Source organism: Bufo gargarizans, chromosome 3, assembly GCF_014858855.1.
Source record: "Bufo gargarizans isolate SCDJY-AF-19 chromosome 3, ASM1485885v1, whole genome shotgun sequence".
NCBI classification, from domain to species: domain Eukaryota; kingdom Metazoa; phylum Chordata; class Amphibia; order Anura; family Bufonidae; genus Bufo; species Bufo gargarizans.
In genome coordinates, this window is record NC_058082.1 from 505,469,640 (window position 1) to 505,489,321 (window position 19,682).

A 19,682-nucleotide genomic window follows, 5' to 3' on the forward strand; every position below is an offset into this window, starting at 1 on the left:
AAAATATTTAGATTGTTAGGTGATTTATGCCCTTTATGGATTAAAATCCAACTCTGCGTCAACTATGTAATTTTCCATGGGAGTTTTGCCATGGATCCCCCTCCGGCATGCCACAGTCCAGGTGTTAGTCCCCTTGAAACAACTTTTCCATCACTATTGTGGCCAGAAAGAGTCCCTGTGGGTTTTAAAATTCGCCTGCCTATAGAAGTCAATGGCGGTTGGCCCGGTCCGCACGTTCGCGAACATTTGTAGAAATTTGCGTTCGCCGTTCGCGAACGGAAAATTTTATTTTCGCGACATCTCTAGTTACGTTGGCACTGACTCTCTGTACTACACAGAGGTCTGTTTCATACACTGTATAGAATCCCAAACGGTCAACTGACCAAAAGAAATCCCTTCTATACAGTGTATGAAACAGACCTTCTATACAGTGTATGAAACAGACCTTCTATACAGTGTATGAAACAGACCTTCTATACAGTGTATGAAACAGACCTCTGTGTAGTAGAGAGATTCAGTGCAGTTGTAACAGGGTGTATCAAGTTGAAGCACTTTTACTTTTCTGAGATGGTACTTGAAAGTACAACTTGTCATATATAACCTGACCCTTACACAATGCATTCAGAAAGACTTTAGACTATAAATGAGTGAATTGCTTGAAAGGGATTTCTTTTTGGTCAGTTGACCGTTTGGGATTTTGTTGAAATTATCCCGAGGGTCCCATCTAGGGCCTTCACTTTGATTAATACACTGTATGGGACATTTTGCACACAGGAGGGCACTAGGCTTCATGGATTCCCCATATACACTGGATTCCACAAAAGTAGGCGATGTTCTCCGCTGAGATTTGTGTTGTTGTTTTTTATACTACCGTAATTAGATTTGGTGGACGCAAAGCAGCAGGGTTTGGTGCAGCAACAGAGTGTGACTTGCAGGAGGAATAGTTTTATGTATGTGTGGAATTCCTGTCCCTGGACAGCACTGAAGGACTGCATTCTCCATTATCACTCTCAGTGTGAGAACAGTGGAGATGCCTTTGCCACACTTTGTGAGCTTCTCCAGGTTCCAGTCCTCGCATGAGGACAGTAGCAGGTTTTGGAGGAAAGATGTCCATCTGGAGTCTTCAAGGACTGAGGCCAGGAAAAGCCTCCAGCCCATAATCTGTATGCTTTTGGTGGAACTGTTCGAGCGGTTTACCTTCTTTGCCACTGTCTGCAACATGATCTTATTCTGCAAATTAAAAATGGGCTACCAGTACCACCAAGCGGCCATTGCAAACCTCTGCTTTGTGGGAGCTTGTACCATCACGCCTGTCCTGATAGGCTGGTCAGCAGAGTTGTTCATTGGAAGAACAAGAGTGATTTATATCTGCACTTTCCTGCACTTTGCAGGTAGGTATCTATGAGACCTACATGTATATGAGTATGTATTATGTATGCAGCATAGATGTACAGATGTATGTATTTATATTCTTGTGTACATGTATACATGTATGTATGCATGTTTGTATACACTGTACATATAGCCTGCACATACTGTATTTACATACCCACATACATGCATATATATGCACATTCGTGCGTATACACAGATAAGAAATGTGTGTAGATGCACGGATGTGTGTGTGCATGTGTATCGATGTGCATATGCATGAATGTGTGTACATGGGTAGAAGTGTTTATGGAGGTGTGTAATTGCATGGATATGTGAATGTACAGATTTGTGTACATGCAAAGACTTGACTATGGATGTGGTTATGTACATGAATATGGGAAAATAAGTGTTTATAAACTTGAGTATGTGCATGGATATGTGAATGTATTTGTGTATATGCATGAGTGTATAGATGTGTGTTTGTGCATGGATATGTGTATGGTTGTGTGTGTACAAATCATGCATATAGATGTGTGTGTACGGTTGGGTGTACATGAATGTATATGTCTATGAATATTCTCATTGCAGTCTCCCCACCACCACCACACATATACACGATCAACTGCTCTGAATGGATGTCGGTAGCCCCATCTTGTAAGTGGACCTTCATCACACCCTAGTAGGGGTATATACTGACTACATAGAACTCCAGACATTGTTTTGGTGTGTAGTTTTATAGATCCTACAGTTGGGGTGTAGCAAGTTAGGCCCTGTAGTTGAGGTGTGGCTTGATAGACCTTGCCTGGTAGAACCTGCAGTTGGGCTTACAAAGCCCTTACAGTTGTGGTACATTTTGATAGACACTTAGGGGGTCTATATAAGGTAAGAAAGGTAGACCCTGTAGCTGGGTGCCAGTAGGTTGGGTTTGATGACTATGGGGAGCTGTAACAATGATAAGTCAATATTTGGCACCTGACATGTTTGTTTTATGCCCCCAGGAACGGTTCTGCTGCCAGTAGTTGCATTCCCCTTTGAGGACTTTTACATAGACATGCATCACATCGCGCACACACTGGCTCGGAGGGAGCAAACTCTTCTTTTCTACGCTGGACTTTTAATGGCATCCATTGGAACCGGAGGGATTCGAGCCATCATCTGCCCTTTGAGTGCTTATGGTCTCCAGGGCTATAAACAGAAGGAGCTGATGTCATTTTTTAACTGGTCAGTAATCAATAACCTTGTCATTGCATAAAACAAGCATATTTTCATATAGTGTTATGCCACAGCCTCAGTATCTGCTTCTCCTCTGTATGTATTATTCTCAATCCCAGGGCGCACTGTTCAATGTGCAGAGTTTGGCCAGAGGATAAGAACTGGGCTGTGAGCCATGTAAGGATGACAGGAAAGCCCTGTCACAGCTTAAGATCTGAGAAGCGACACATTGCTCACTGATCAATGGCACTGCTATAATATCTACTTTGGGCCCCTTCCCATGATGCCTCACACATAGAAGCCTTTGTTATCTGAAACAGTATCACAAGGAAGCCCTATAAATGTGACAAAAGAGAAGATAGTGGACACCATGGGCATGTGAAGGTAAGAGGTAAAATCCCCTCTACACATCACATCTCAGTTTTTGATCTATGATAAAGTCTGTTCGTTGCCTTCCTTAAAGGAAACTTACCACTTACACAATAATAAACCTTTTATGGATCTGTAAAACTCTGTATGTGGTGAGCTCCCCCTAGTGGTGAATGCAGGCAGAGGAATTTTATCTTGGCTGTGTGAGCAGAGGTAGGGCTCTTTATCAGGAGCACAGCACTCCGCTGTAAAGTTATATTATGACATACAGTACTGTGCAAAAGTTTAGGCAGGTGGTGGGAAAATGCTGCAAAGTAAGAATGCTTTCAAATAGTATTTTTTTATCAACTATCAAAATGCAAAGTGAATGGACAAAAGAGAAATCTAAATCAAATCAGTATTTCCTGTGACCACCCTTTGCCTTCAAAACATCATCAGTTCTTCTAGGTACACTTGCACACAGTTTTTGAAGGAACTTGGCCGTGAGGTTGTTTCAAACATCTTGTAGAACTAACTACAGATTTTCTTTGGATGTAGGCTTGCTCAAATCCTTCTGTCTTTTCATGTAATCCCAGACAGCAGGGGCGTAGCTATAGGGGGTGCAGAGGTAGCAGTCGCTACCGGGCCCAGGAGCCTGAGGGGGCCCAAAGACCCTTGTGCCACATAAGACACTGGCATTATAGAAAGTGCATACTGGTCAATTTACACCTCTGGCTGGAGGGAATGGGTTTAGGTTAAGAATTTGGAATGATGGGGCGCCCTTTCAATGTTTGCCTCAGGCAGCAGGAAGGATATGTGCTCCCCTGCCCCTTGCCAACAAGCACTGAGGGACGGGGGCCCAAGCTGAACTCTTGCACCAGGGCCCATGAGCTTTTAGCTACGCCCCTGCCAGACAGACTTGATGATGTTGAGATCAGGACTCTATAGGGGGCCATATCATCATTTCCAGGTCTTCTCTTCCCTCTTTACACTGATGATAGTTCTTAATAAGATTGGTTGTATGTTTGGGGCTGTTGTCCTGCTGAATAAATTTGAGGCCAATCAGACACCTCTGTGATGGTATTACTTGAAGCATGTATTTCCCAGTGAGGACACCATTAATCCAAACCAAATCCCAACTCCATTTGCTGAAAACTGTCTTGTAGCAGATGAAAGACACATAAGGACACATTTACTGAGGGACTTACGACTATTTTACACAACAATAGTTGCAAGTCCCCCTTTTAACTGGCCGTGCAATAATATTTAGTTGCACAGCTGGTGTTATGCTGTATTTGCTCATTTACTAACATCAATGCACAGTCGTTTTTACACCTGCCACAGATACGCCAAATTTATGATGAGGTGCATGCCTTGTCTTAAATTAGACAAATCTTATGGCAGCACAAGGGGGAACTAAGACCAGCGTTTTGTTGTTGATAAACTAGTAACACTTCTATTTTTGAAAGCATTCTTAGGCTACTTTTCACACTAGCGTTTTTGCTGGATCCGGCAGGGTTCAGCAACAACGCTTCCGTTACTGATAATACAGCCATCTGCATCCGTTAGGAAAGGATCTGGTTGTATTATCTTTAACATAGCCAAGACGGATCAGTCATAACTCCATTGAATGTCAATGAAGGACGGATCCGTTTTCTATTGTGGCAGATTGTGGCAGAGAAAACGGATCCATCCCCATTGACTTGCATTGGGGGTCATGCCAGATCCATCTTGCTCCGCATCCCAGCACGGAAAGAAAACTGCGGTTTGCTCTCTGGTATGGGAACGCAACTAAACGGAACGCATTTTGGAGCATTCCGTTCTGTTCAGTTCAGTTTTGTCCCCATTGACAATGAATGGGGACAAAACAGAAGCGTTTTTTCCCGTTTTCCGGTATTGAGCCCCTATGAAAGATCTCAATACCGGAAAGTGAGATAGTAGCCTTACTTTGCCACATCTTTTCCACACCTGCCCAAAACTTTTGTACAGTACTGTATCTATAAAGGTTTCCATCAGTCAAAAAAATATATTTTTTTCTCATTGACTGTTCCTATAAAATAAAACAAACCAGGGAAAACTGGGAGGTGAACGAGATGTATTTTTCCAGACTTTTTGGTTTCTTCTCCATAAGAGCTCATTCAATTACACTTGTTCCCACATGATGCCAGTGCACAATTTTTGGCTGCATCTTATATCAAAAATGGCAAGGAGAAAAATATATATATATTTTTAATGGCCCAAAACTTAAAATGCGATCAAACAAGTAGTATCAAATAATCCCTGTTAAGCTACGCCCCAAAAAGCACCCATTTTTACCCTTGTAATCTTGGCTGATTGGGAAAGTTGGCAACCCTACACAAGTACATTGGGTATTCTCAGGCCTTTTACGCCAGTCTTAATTTGCCAGGTGTGCTGCCGGAGGATTTGTCTAATTTATGTAAAAAAAACGACACCAGCCCCTGACTGGAGTTGTTTTTACTCCTCTTTTATGCCTGTTTTCAGGTATAAAAGATAGCTGGGTACATTTACTAAGACCGGCTTTTTACATTGTTCTTAGTTTCCCCCTCAGCACTGCTGGTAAATACGTCTAAGTCCTCATGCACACAGCAGTTGTGCGGCCGTTCCGTGCATTGGGGACTGCTATTTGCAGTCCTCAATGCACGGGCAACATCCGTGCGGCGGCTTGAATGGGTCCGTGATCCGTTTGCACCGGAAAAAAATAGAACAATTTTAATGTGACTGGAGTATAAAGTGTGATGTCACTGCTCATTCTTGCCTTTGTTTTGTGTCTTTAGGTTTTATTGGCTCGTTAATCTTAATTCCCTGGTTGTGTTTGTGGGAATCTCCTATATACAACAGTCTGTGGCCAAGAATTTAGGATTCCTGATTCCATTTATGTCCATTGTTATGGCCTTAATTACCATTCATATGGTGCGTAATGAGCTCATCTACCAGCCGGTAACAGGTAAGCAGCATCCACCTTCTCTGTATGTCTCTGTGACTCTCATGATGTTCTATAGGGGACGTTAAAAATGAATAAATGTACTTGCAATAGTTCTGGACTAACAAGCGGCGCTAAAGAGAATAAAAAAGAAAAGTTCAATATGTCCAACCAAATCTATACAAAACTATCCTACTCCAGATAGTGAGAACAGATACAATTCACAGTTATTTACGTTAGAAAAAAATCTGCAACAAGATGCCATTTGGATGCACAGGACTGTGTTTTTACAGGATCCGTTATTTTCTGTTCTTCTGACAGATCAGAAAAAAGGAAACATACAGTACAGACCAAAAGTTTGGACACACCTTCTCATTCAAAGAGTTTTCTTTATTTTCATGACTATGAAAATTGTAGCTTCACACTGAAGGCATCAAAACTATGAATTAACACATGTGGAATTATATACATAACAAAAAAGTGTGAAACAACTGAAAATATGTCATATTCTAGGTTCTTCAAAGTAGCCACCTTTTGCTTTGATTATTGCTTTGCACACTCTTGGCATTCTCTTGATGAGCTTCAAGAGGTAGTCACCTGAAATGGTTTTCACTTCACAGGGTGTGCCCTGTCAGGTTTAATAAGTGGGATTTATTGCCTTATAAATGGGGTTGGGACCATCAGTTGCGTTGTGGAGAAGTCAGGTGGATACACAGCTGATAGTCCTACTGAATAGACTGTTAGAATTTGTATTATGGCAAGAAAAAAGCAGCTAAGTAAAGAAAAACGAGTGGCCATCATTACTTTAAAAATGAAGGTCAGTCAGTCCGAAAATTGGGAAAACTTTGAAAGTGTCCCCAAGTGCAGTCACAAAAACCATCAAGCGCTACAAAGAAACTGGCTCACATGCGGACCGCCCCAGGAAAGGAAGTTCAAGAGTCACCTCTGCTGCGGAGGATAAGTTCATCCAAGTCACCACCATCAGAAATCGCAGGTTAACAGCAGCTCACATTAGAGACCAGGTCAATGCCACACAGAGTTCTAGCAGCAGACACATCTCTAGAACAACTGTTAAGAGGAGACTGTGTGAATCAGGCCTTCATGGTACAATATCTGCTAGGAAACCACTGCTAAGGACAAGCAATAAGCAGAAGAGACTTGTTTGGGCTAAAGAACACAAGGAATGGACATTAGACCAGTGGAAATCTGTGCTTTGGTCTGATGAGTCCAAATTTGAGATCTTTGGTTCCAACCACCGTGTCTTTGTGCGACGCAGAAAAGGTGAACGGATGGACTCTACATGCCTGGTTCCCACCGTGAAGCATGGAGGAGGAGGTGTGATGATGTGGGGGTGCTTTGCTGGTGACACTGTTGGGGATTTATTCAAAATTGAAGGCATACTGAACCAGCATGGCTACCACAGCATCTTGCAGCGGCATGCTATTCCATCCGTTTTGTGTTTAGTTGGACCATCATTTATTTTTCAACCCAATCGAGATGGTTTGGGGTGAGCTAGACAGCAGAGTGAAGGCAAAAGGGCCAACAAGTGCTAAGCATCTCTGGGAACTCCTTCAAGACTGTTGGAAGACCATTTCAGGTGACTACCTCTTGAAGCTCATCAAGAGAATGCCAAGAGTGTGCAAAGCAGTAATCAAAGCAAAAGGTGGCTACTTTGAAGAACCTAGAATATGACATATTTTCAGTTGTTTCACACTTTTTTGTTATGTATATAATTCCACATGTGTTAATTCATAGCTTTGATGCCTTCAGTGTGAATCTACAATTTTCATAGTCATGAAAATAAAGAAAACTCTTTGAATGAGAAGGTGTGTCCAAACTTTTGGTCTGTACTGTACCTCCCCTATCTGATGCACAGGTTTCTGTTCTTCTGACGGATTATTATTATTATTTATCATTAAAGTGCCCTTCATTCCATAGCTCTGTACATATGAAAAAGGGGTATACATACATAATACAGACAATTGCACTAGGCATGAACAAGATGAGTTAAAAACTGGTACAAGAAGAAGATGGTATGGGAGAAGGACACATTAAGTGAGGGTTAAGTTGATCTTGGCAGATTAGAGGCAGCAGGGTCACGTTGTGGGCTTGTCTGAAGAGGTGGGTTTTTAGGTTTCTTTTGAAGGATTCCACCTGTAGGTGAGGGTCTGATATGTTGGAGTAGCGAGTTCCAGAGTTTGGGGGAGAAATCTTGGAGGCTATTGTGGTAAGAGGTGATAAGAGGAGAGGAGAGAAGGAAAGAAGGAGGTCTAGTGAGGATCGGAGATTACGTGTGGGGCTGTATCGGGTAAGTAGCTCAGAGATGTAGGGAGGGGACAGGTTGTGGACAGCCTTGTATGTATTTTTTAGTATTTTGAACTGAATTTACCAGTGAAGGGATTGGCGGAGGGGAGAGGCAGAGGAGTAACAGGGTAAGAGGTGGATCAGTCAGGCAGCAGAGTTGAGGATAGATTGGAGGGGTGTGAGGGTGCAAGATGGAAGGCCACAGAGGAGGATGTTGCAGTAGTCTAGGCAAGAGATGATGAGGGCATGTACAAGCATTTTCGCAGACTTAAAGTTGAGGAAAGCGCGGATGCAGGAGATGTTTTTGAGTTGGAGGCGGCAGGTGGTGGAAAGGGCTTGGATGTGCGGTCAGAAAGGAGAGGGCAGAATCCAAGGTCACTCCAAGGCAGTGGACTTGGTTGACCGGGAAGAGTAGCTTTGAGACATATGGAAGAAGTGAGATGGGGTGATAACTGGACAAATAGGATGGGCTAAGTAAAGGCTTTTTGAGGATGGGTGTAATGGTAACATGTTTAAAACCAGAGGGGAAGACACCAGAGGTTAGTTATAGGTTGAAGAGATGAGTTAGGGCTGGGATAAATACTGTAGTGAGGTTAGAGATGAGGTGGGATGGGATTGGGTCAAGTGCACAGGTGGTGAGATGTGATCTGGAGAGTAGAGTGGAGAGTTTTTCTTCTGTAATGGTGAAGAAGTGGGTTTTGGGAGAAGAGGACTGAGCAGTTGTGTAGAGGGTCTGTGGGGACTGTGCACTGAAGCTTTCTCTGATGTTGACTATCCTTTGTTTGAAGTATGTGCCAAAGTCCTCTGCTGAGATAAGAAAAGGGGGTGGGGGCGCTGGGGGACAGAGAGGGAGTTAAAAGTGTTAAAAAGTTGTTTAGGGCTGTGGGACAGGGAAGATATGAGAGATGAGAAGTAGGCCTGTTTTGCATCAGTGAGTGAGGATTTGAAAATGAGGAGGGATTGCTTGTATGTGGTGAAGTGATCCTTAGAGTGGGATTTTTTTCATCGCCGCTCAGCAGCCCTGGAAGCTTGTCTGAGTTTTTTGGTCAGGTTGGTGTGCCAGGGTTGTCTGTAGATGTTTTGGGTTTCGTGTGTGAGGGGGCAACAATGTCCAGAGCTGTACTTATTGTGGTGTTATATAGGGTGGTGGCAGTATCTGGGTCTTGAAGAGAACAAATGGTAGAGAGTGGCAGAAGAGAGTCAAAAGGCAAGCGAATGTCGAGATGTTTAAGGTTCCTGCGGGGGAGTGTTAGTGTGTGGACCGGGGGAGCAGCAGAAAAGACCAGTGAAGAGAAGGTGAGTAGGTTGTGGTCGGATAGGGGGAGAGGAGAATTAAAAAGGTTAGATAGGGAGCAGAGACAGGTAGAGATAAGATCCAGAGTGTGACCATCTCTGTGGGTGGGAGCGGAAGACCACTGTGAGAGGCCGAAGGAGGAAGAGAGTTATAGGAGTTTAGAGGCAGCTGAGTGGCAGGTGTCAATAGGGATGTTAAAGTCACCCATGATTATAGTGGCAGAAAGAAAGTGTAGGAGGCAGTTGTTAAAGTGGTCAAGAAAGATGGTGGCTGGGCCTCGGGGGCGGTAAATGACAACTACTTGGAGGTTGGAGGGAGAGTAGATGTGAACAGAGTGTACTTCAAATAAAGTGAGTGTAATGGAGGGTGGCAGTGGAGTTGGACTGTAGGAGCAGGTGGCTGATAGGAGAAGACCAACTCCTCCACCATGTTTGCTGACGGGGTGGGTGGTGTGAGTGAAATGAAATCCACTATAAGAGAGTGCAGCAGGAGAGGAGGTGTCAGAGGGTGTCAGCCATGTTTCTGTGAGACCCAGAAAGTAAAGTTTTGAGAGATGAAGAGGTCATGAATGTAGGACAGTTTGTTACAGAGCGTGCATTCCATAATACTCCTGCAAGAGGAACCAAAGGAGCAGGGGTCAGAGGAATGGTTATTAGGTTTAAGGGGTTGCAGAAATTTGTAGAAGGAGATTTGTAGTAGAAGGTAGAGGTTATAGTGGGGATTTCCTGAGGGGGGCCTGGTTTTGGAGAGATATCACCAGCAATAAGGAGAAGCAGAGAAAGTGTAAGTAGGTGAGAATAAGAGAGGGCATGAGGTATCTGTGTGTGTTTGTGAAGGAAGTGTTTTACGTTGCCAAACAGGATTGTGCAAGCGGTCAGATGAGAAGGTAAGATGGAGGGAGAGATGAATAGTTCCTTGCTGGGTGAATGGATGTAGGGGTGTTTCAGGAGGTTTTGGAAAAGTGGAAAGAGTAAGATGAAAGATTGAAACATTGTTTGCATTACCTATTTCTGTATTTACCGTTGGCCCCCTTCTGATTATATTCTGGTATAATTCGGTATGTGCACTTAAAGAGTTGCACTTGAAAAATGTTTCATTGAAAAGACCAAGGTCTGAAAGACCTAAGAACTTAGATTTATACCACTAAGTTTTTAATCAGGTGTGAACAAGAGGGGAGGGGGCTACATTTGGCCTAATCAAGGGAGGACTAGATTCAAGGGTGAAATAGTCAATGTAAACAAATACTCAATAAATCCATCAGGGGAAGAGACTTTAAAAGTTCAATGCAGACATACCAGGGGATGAGAAGGAAAGATGAGGGGTGTGGACAATATCAGACTATGGAAAAGTTGGTTGCAGCAGTTAGGTTCAATGCAGACATACCTGGAGAGGAGAGAATTGGGTGATGGTCAGTAGACAGTAATGACAAAGTGTATTACACTATTATATACATTCTGGTATAATTCAGTATGTGCACTTAAAGAGTTGCACTTGAATGATGTTGCATTGAAAAATTGAAAAAAACCGAAGAAGAAAGGAAGATGAGCCTTAGGGCTCATGCACATGAACGTGTGCGCCCCATGCTGTTGACCGCAAATTGCGGGCTAGGGGTTATTTATGCACTGCAATACTCATGTGGGCTGGTGTATGTTAGCAGAACTGGGTGCAAATTAAAAACTAGGCCATGAGAACAACCAAGAAATGTTAGGATTGGTAAAGAGACTCATGGCGTATTCAGACATTTGAAAGGAAAACATTATAGAGATTCATTAGGTAAGACTTTTCTGGGCAATAGAAAAAATTGTGGTGGATGGGTGAAGATATTATTATTAATAATAATAATAATAATAATAATAATAATAATATATATTTATATAGTGCCAACATATTCCACAGCACTTTACAATCAAAGGGCTCATGTACAAATACAGATTCATAAATTACATAGCAACAAACAAGTCAACAATTAAAACAAGAGGAATGAGGACCCTGTTCGCAAGAGCTTACAATCTATAAAAAGATAAGCGTTACACACAAGGTAATAAGTGCCTTATTAACACAATACGGGAGTAGATATATACGGCCACAGTCAACAGCCGATATTTGTAGTGCTTCTGAGTGCATGGAGTGTGGATAATGGATCAGGTTCAGAAGAATGATGCTGAAGGGATGGTGGGGCTGTGAATGGGGGAGAGTTAGATCAGGGTATGTAATTGGCTAACCAAAAAGATTTGTTTTTAGGGAGCGCCTAAAACTATGGATGTTATAAATGAACCTAATTGCTTGAGGTAAGGCATTCCAGAGAACGGGTGCAGCTCGGGAGAAGTCTTGGAGATGAGGGTGAGAGGTTCGAAATATGGTGGATGTTAGTCGTAAATTGTTGGCTGAACAGAGAGCATGGGTAGTATGGTAAACAGAAATGAGGGAAGAGATGTAGGGAGTGCAGCACTGTGTGGAGAGCTTTATGGGTGAGGATGAGAAATTTAAATTGAATCCTATATTGTATGGCACGGCACAGGCATTAGAGTAGCAGTTAGACAGATAGATGAGCCTGGCTGCTGTATTCTGGATAGATTGGAGAGGGGAAAGTATGGTGAGGGGGAGACCAATTAGTAATGAGTAATCGAGGCAGGAATGGATCAGGACAACAATGAGAGTTTTTTTTTTTCTAAAGTAGGATAAGGGCGGATTCTAGAGATGTTTTTAAGGAGTAGGCGGCATGAGCGGGCAAGAGATTGAATATAGGAGGTAAAGGAAAGATCAGTGTCAAACATAGCACCGAGATAACGGGCGTGCTGTATAGGCATTATGGTAGTGCCACACACTGAGATGGAGATATCAGGTTTAGGTAGGTTAGTAGGTGGAGAAAACACCAGTAGTTCAGTTTTTGAAAGATTCAGTTGCAGATAAAGAGAGGACATTATGTAAGAGACAGCAGACAGACAGTCACTGGTGTTCTGTAGTACAGAAGTGTATAGTTGGTTGTCATTATTGACAAATTAAACACATGGGAAGGTTTCTGTATTTATACACTGAAATCACTAGCACCAATAGGGTTAAAAGAAACATGTCTTTAGAAAATATTTTGTAGAATTTTTGGTGATTTTGTTTTATTTTCCATCTCCCTAATATACAGTATATTTAAAAACAAACCTTAAAATCATAATCAATTCACATTGGCCACTAGTCCTTAAAATATGTCAAGACATCTTCCTTTTCTTTCAGAGCAGCCACATGGACCATAGACACAATAAACTGTAGGGAACACATCGACTTCTATGGGAGATTTTGGTAGGCATGCTATGTGACTTGTGCTGAGGTCAGGAGGCAGCAGATAAGCTGTGATAGCTGTGAATGGTGGATCCTTTGTTATCTACAATGCATTTTGAAAGTCCTCAGACTCCTTCAATTTTTCACATTTTGTTATGTTGTGGCCTTGTTCTAAGGCTACTTTCACATTAGCGTTCGGGGCTCCGCTTGTGAGTTCCATTTGAAAGCTCTCACAAGCGGCCCCGAACGGATCTGTCCAGCCCTAATGCATTCTGAGTGGATGCGGATCCGTTCAGAATGCATCAATATGGCTCCGTCTGTCCTCCGCTCCGCTCAGCAGGCGGACACCCAAACGCTGCTTGCAGCGTTCGGGTGTCCGTCTGGCCGTGCGGAGGCAAACGGATCCGTCCAGAGTTACAATGGAAGTCAATGGGGGCGGATCCGTTCGAAGGTGACACAATATGGTGCATTTTTCAAACGGATCCGCCCCCCATTGACTTTCAATGTAAAGTCTGGACGGATCCGTCTGAATACAAATTGTACTTAGACTTTTTTAGTAAAATATAATGCAGATGGTTCCGTCTGAACGGATACCATCATTTGCATTATAGGAGCAGATCCGTCTGTACAAATACCAGGCGGATCTGCTCCAAACACAAGTGTAAAAGTAGCCTTAAATAAAAAAAATTGAAAACTCAAGTTTTTCCAAATCATTCTGTACGCAATACTCAATAAGAACAAACTGAAAACAGAATGTTTGAAATCTTTGCTAATTTATTGAAAAAGAAAAACTAAAATCTTGCATTCACATAAGTATTCAGACCCTTTACTCAGGACTTTGAAGCGACTACTGCTCCAGTCTTCTTGGGTATGATGCCACAAGGTTTCCACAATTGGATTTGGGTATTTTCTGCCATTCTCCTCTGTGGATCCTCTCAAGCTCTGTCAGGTTGGATAGGGACCATCAGTGGACAGCTATTTTCAGGTCTCTCCAAAGATATTTGATTGGGTTCAGGTCAGGGCTCTGGCTGGGCCACTCAAGGACATTCACAGAACCATCCCTAAGCCACTTCTGTGTTGTCTTGGCTGTGTGCTTAGGGTCATTGTCTTGTAGGAAAGAGAACTTTTGGCCCTGTCTGGGCGTCCAGAGCACTTTGGATCAGGTTTTCATTAACAATAAGTCTTTTACTGAGAAAAGGCTTCTTTCTGGCCATAAATCCCAGATTGGTGGAGTGCTGCAGCGATAGTTGAATTTTGCCTTCTGCACACAGGATCTTTGGAGCTCAACCACAGTGATCATTGGGTTCTTGGTCACCTTACTAAGTCCCTTCTCACCGATTACGTAGTTTGGTGGGGCGGCCAGCTCTAGGAAGAGTCTTGGTTGTTTAAACATCTTCCATTTAAGAATTATGGTGGCCACTGTTCTCTTGGGAACTTTCAGTAAAGCATACAATTTTTGTACCCTTCTCCAGATCTGTGCCTCCACACAATCCTGTCTCTGAGCTCTACAGGCAGTTCTTTCCTCCTCATGACTTGGTTTTTGCTCTGATATGTATTGTCAGTTGTGAGACCTTATATAGACAGGAGTGTGTTTTAACAAATCATGCCCAATCAACTGAATTTACCACAGGTAGACTCCAGTCAAGATGTAGAAACATTTCAAAGAAGATCAAAAGAAATGGGAGGCCCCCAGAGCTAAATTTCAAGTGTCATAGCAAATGATCTGAATAGTTATGTCCATGCCAAATTTTTGTTTTTCCTTAATAAATTAGCAAACATTTCTAAAATTCTGTTTTCACTTTCTTATTATGGGGTATTAGATGCAGATTGATGGGGGGAAACATGTTTTTTTTTTATTTTAGAACATGGCTGCAACATAACAAAATGTGAAAAAGTGAGTTTCTGAATGCATTGTATATATAGGGGCAGAGGCGTACATAGAAATCACTGGGCCCCATAGCAAAAATCTGAATTGGGCCCCTTAACCCCGCCCACTACCCACCATGGCCCCTCCCACTTCCTGACCTGGCTCCTCCTATGCCACACCGCCATTAAATAAATTTATACATGACCTACAGAAACTGTTAGGGGTTTCCTGGGGGCGACCTGTCACATGGGATATCTGCTGCAGCCTGCAGGTCTCCTTATTTGGGGTGCCCTGTTAAAGGGAATCTGTCACTAGCAATTTACCACAATTTTTTTTTCCATGAATCCATGTTTAACAGAGTACCTTTTTTCCATCTGTCTTGTTCTTTTGATTGTGAGTCTTGTCATTTCTTCAAAAAATCGATTCTTATGATATGTAAATGACGCTGTAAGGAGCCCAGAGGGGCGTTATTCTTTCTCCACGGTGCCCAGGAACGCCCCTCTGAAGTGCCGTGCCCGGCTAAATTTGAAAACTAATAACGCCTCCAAGACAAGTTCATCTAAATCGCCTCCAGAGGCGCGGCTAAGTGCTCAACACCCCCCTCCTCAGCGCCGCGCTCTGCTGCAAACACCCCGATCCTCCTCTCGCCGGCATCCCAAATCCCGCGCAGGCGCAGTGCCGGTGATTGCCTGCGCTATGATAAGAAGACTGACGGCACTGCGCCTGCGCGGGATTTGGGATGCCGGCGAGAGGAGGATCGGGGTGTTTGCAGCAGAGCGCGGCGCTGAGGAAGGGGGTGTTGAGCACTTAGCCGCGCCTCTGGGAGGCGATTAAGGCTACTTTCACACTAGAGTTCGGGCGGATCCGTTCTGAACGGATCCGCTCATAATAATGCAGACGGAGGCTCCGTTCAGAACGGATCCGTCTGCATTATTTTTAGCATAGAACAGCTAAGTGTGAAAATAGCCTAGTACGGATCCGTCCAGACTTTCAATGTAAAGTCAATGGGGGACGGATCCGCTTGAAGATTGAGCCACATTGTGGCATCTTCAAACGGATCTGTCCCCATTGACTTACATTGAAAGTCTGGACGGATCCGCACGGATCCGCACGCCTCCGAACGGCCAGGCGGACACCCGAACGCTGCAAGCAGCGTTCAGCTGTCCGCCTGTCCGTGCGGAGGCGAGCGGAGCGGAGGCTGAACGCCGCCAGACTGATGCAGTCTGAGCGGATCCGCCTCCATTCAGACTGCATCAGGGCTGGACGGCTGCGTTCGGGTCCGCTCGTGAGCTCCTTCAAACGGAGCTCACGAGCGGACCAGCGAACGCTAGTGTGAAAGCAGCCTTAGATGAACTTGTCTTGGAGGCGTTATTAGTTTTCAAATTTAGCCGGGCACGGCACTTCAGAGGGGCGTTCCTGGGCACCGTGGAGAAAGAATAACGCCCCTCAGGGCTCCTTACAGCGTCATTTACATATCATAAGAATCGATTTTTTGAAGAAATTACAAGACTCACAATCAAAAGAACAAGACAGATGGAAAAAAGGTACTCTGTTAAACATGGATTCATGGAAAAAAAATTGGGGTAAATTGCTAGTGACAGATTCCCTTTAATCAGGACATCTGCTAGATTTTTGGGACCTGTCACATGGGACATCAGCCATGATGGTTGGGGGCCGGGGCACTATTTCTGGGGTTCCATGAGTCAGTAGTGGTAATTAAATATCTCTGGGTACATTGTGCTATAATATATTTGGAATTTGGACTAGTCGGCCGGGCCAGGCACTGCTGCAGGGAGTGCAGCCGGCAGTGACACGGCAGGGACGAACGAACGGTACTTCACTTGACTGAGTCTGAGACTAGTGACTTACTTCAAGACTCAAGTTCAGGCCAGCCCCAGCCAGGGACACAACCGGTGCACTGCTCAGTGCTCACTCACAGTACTACTCACTGCTTCAGAGTTCAGAATCTTCCTCCGGACTCCCTCTCTCTCCTCAGCTCAGGCACTGACTCTGGTGAAGGGCCAACGGCGAAGTTCGAGCCGATTCTCCCGCCCGCCCCCTTGTGCCACTGGCCAATCAGCAGCTGCCTCAACAGAGTTGCCTTGTGCTGATTGGCCAGCGGCACAAGCGCCACATGCAGGCTGGTGTTTGATGCTGATTCCGGCAGATACGGTCAGGAGGAGGTCAGGTCAGGGGGGGGGGGGCGGGGCGATTGCAGAAGATAAGTTGATGTGTGGGCTGGGCCCTGGGGAGAAAAGCAGCCGCATAGCCGGCTGCAGCAGGCCATGAGTGGGCGGGGCCAAATAGTGTGGGCGGGGCCTTCGCTGCGCTACGGGCCCCCTAGTGCCGTGGGCCCCATAGCAGTGGCGTGGTCTGCCTCTATGGGCGGTACGCCACTGTATAGGGGATATCTGTCATTGTAATTCTGTCTGTGATGGTAATGAGATGGCTGCTGAAAAGTTACCAACACAGAACAGGAAGTCTCAACATATTATTAGGCATAGTGGCCAGTATGAAAAGTGCAAGATTTCAAATATTATTTCTCAAATATAGATAGTGACATTGAAAATTAAAACAAAAATCTAATATATATACCCTGTCATCTTTCTGGAGCACTATTAGCACTATTGCTGAGTCCTCATTGCTCATGTTCATACTCACTCCATTCGACTGCTGTACGCCAGGACACCACATTTCCTTCTGCTTAGTGCCTGGAAATGTCCCGAGCAGAGAAAGGGGTGTGTAATGAAGGTGCCACCTGTGTCTTGCTGGTGGACAACAAAACTGTGGGAGCTGTTTGTGCTTGTCAGCAAATCAAATGATCCTCTCTACCAGTGGTCTGTCTGGGCCATTAGGATCCTGTTCTTGGTGTGTGTGTGCGCCCTCACTCACTTCCTAACAGCTTGTTCATAATTTCCTAGATGGCAGGCAGTTCATTGAAATGACCATCCTGCTACTCTCAGACTGATGGTATGCCCCCTCTCAAAGTCTGCATTTTAGGTAAAATGTCTTTGAGTGCATCATAGAGGCATATTTAGAGGTCAATGATCTCTTACCAAGAGACATGCCATGGATGTGTTTGGGATGACCCAAAGGCTACGCTGGGTCCCCCAGACATCGTCGAGGAGTCACGTGTTGCTGCTCTCCAGAGGGAATGGTAAGATGTGGTGCACCCCAATAGAAGATAATTCCAGGGAGGCAAGGTTTGCAATGAACCAGTGTGCTTCTTTGCTGGAAAAACTCAAGTGCAAAACAATGTAGGCAATGAATTTTGCTAGATTCTCCAGTCTCCTCCCGAGCAGAAGAAGGTTTCATGCTGAGGAAAGGCCTGAGCTAATTGTCCCTTTCATTCTCTGAAGGTTGGTACCCTGGCCAAAGGACTGGTGGCCCATAGTCTCTGCGTCAGTAGTCCGGATGGCTCTCTGGTCAAATGGTTAGTGACTCAGGGTCTGTGGCAAAGTATCCCCGTCTCAGCATCTTATTCTGGTCACTGGTTCAGTGTAGCAGAGTCTCTCCTACTGAACACTGGTCCCTATCTGCAGACAACTAACAGCTCTGACTTCTCCACCTTTATACAGTTTCTAGCTAACTAGACCCTACTAGTAGGGGTGTAGTGAAGAAGCACAGTCTAACAGAAACATTGTTGCAATAGCAGTCTGCCACAAACTTGTACTGAGCCTCAATACAAGTCAGTGGGAATGACTAAGCTGTTTTGAGACATAAACAACAGTCTATATACAGCTTAACCAGACAAAGGGGTCAAAAGTTCACAGTGTCAGTTTTTTTCCTCCAAAACTCAACTCTGCATATTCTCTATTGGTAACTGTTGAAATTTACTAGCTTCTCAGTGCATAGGTAAAAAGTCCCAAAGTCTCTCAGAATGCTGCTTGCTGTATATTCCTTTCCACAGTGCAGTGCAAATACAGTGCAATAACAGTGCAAATGAATAGGATATATTACATATAATATAACATAGCATAAAATGCAGTTAAATAGTGTAAAACAGCATCGGTGTTAACAATGGCATAAATCACAAAGCAAGTTAACCCTTCAAAGTGAAATAAGTAGGGAGTTGATGGCTTTGCATAGTAGGAATTGGGGCAAATGTCCACAAACGACCATACTCTAAAGTACCCTTGCTCCAGGGTACTACAGACACACTAGTCAATAGTAGGGTCTAATAGCATTTTAATAGGACAGTGGGGGAAGCCCCTTTAGGCCTTTTTGTGGCAAGACCCAGTGTCTAATCAGATCACACATGTAATCATTTACATATCTGCCTTAGGCCTCTTGCACATGAACATTTTATTTATTCCGTTTCCATCCTGTTTTTTTTGCGTTCCGTATACGGAACCATTCATTTCAATGGATCCGCAAAACAAACGGAAGGTACTCCGTATGCCTTCCGTTTCCATATTTCTGTTCCGTTCAAAGATAGAACATGTCCTATTATTGTCCGCATAACGGACAAGGATAGTACTGTTCTCTCAGGGGCCAGCTGTTCCGTTCCGCAAAAAACAGAATGCACATGGACATGATCGATATTTTTTGTGGATCCGCAAAATACTGAAAAAGCCATACGGTCGTGTGCAAGAGGCCTTAATGTGCATTTAGATGCTGGGAGGAGTAGCAGATTGTTGGGAAAGAAGTGTTCCTTCCTGACAATCGACTGCTTGTAAGTGAAAGTAAAGTGCTGCATTTACACGCAGCGATCACCTCCACAGTATGAGGATGAGGGATCGCTGCTGCTATTGCTCGTCCCCATACAAAATCATTGGTCCTGGGCAGGAGGGTGCTGTTTAGACGATCCTGGGAAACTATGATTGAGGTGTCCACACCTCAGATCATTTCACCCGATGAATGAGCATTTTTGCTTGCTCATCAGGTGATCTGCAGCACCTTTAGATGGGCAGATTATTAAGAATGAGCATTCGTAGGAACATTTGTTCCCAATAATCAGCCCTACCATCAGGCCATGTAAATCAAGCTTTAGACATAACTGCATGCTAAGTTGTACATTTCTATCAGTTTTTTTTTTTTGTCAATGAGTGTATTACAGTGGCACTTTGTAG

General features: G+C 44.0%; 1 protein-coding gene across 1 annotated transcript in view; it reads left to right on the forward strand.

The window, feature by feature from the left end:
- The first annotated feature begins 1,030 nt into the window (after positions 1-1,030).
- SLC15A5 (solute carrier family 15 member 5) overlaps positions 1,031-19,682 on the forward strand; it is a 37,501-nt gene continuing 18,849 nt past the window's right edge. Inside the window, exons 1-3 of the mRNA XM_044285790.1 lie at positions 1,031-1,391; positions 2,373-2,595; positions 5,730-5,903. Coding sequence (XP_044141725.1) covers positions 1,031-1,391; positions 2,373-2,595; positions 5,730-5,903 — 758 coding nt within the window. The remainder of the gene's footprint in view (positions 1,392-2,372; positions 2,596-5,729; positions 5,904-19,682) is intronic.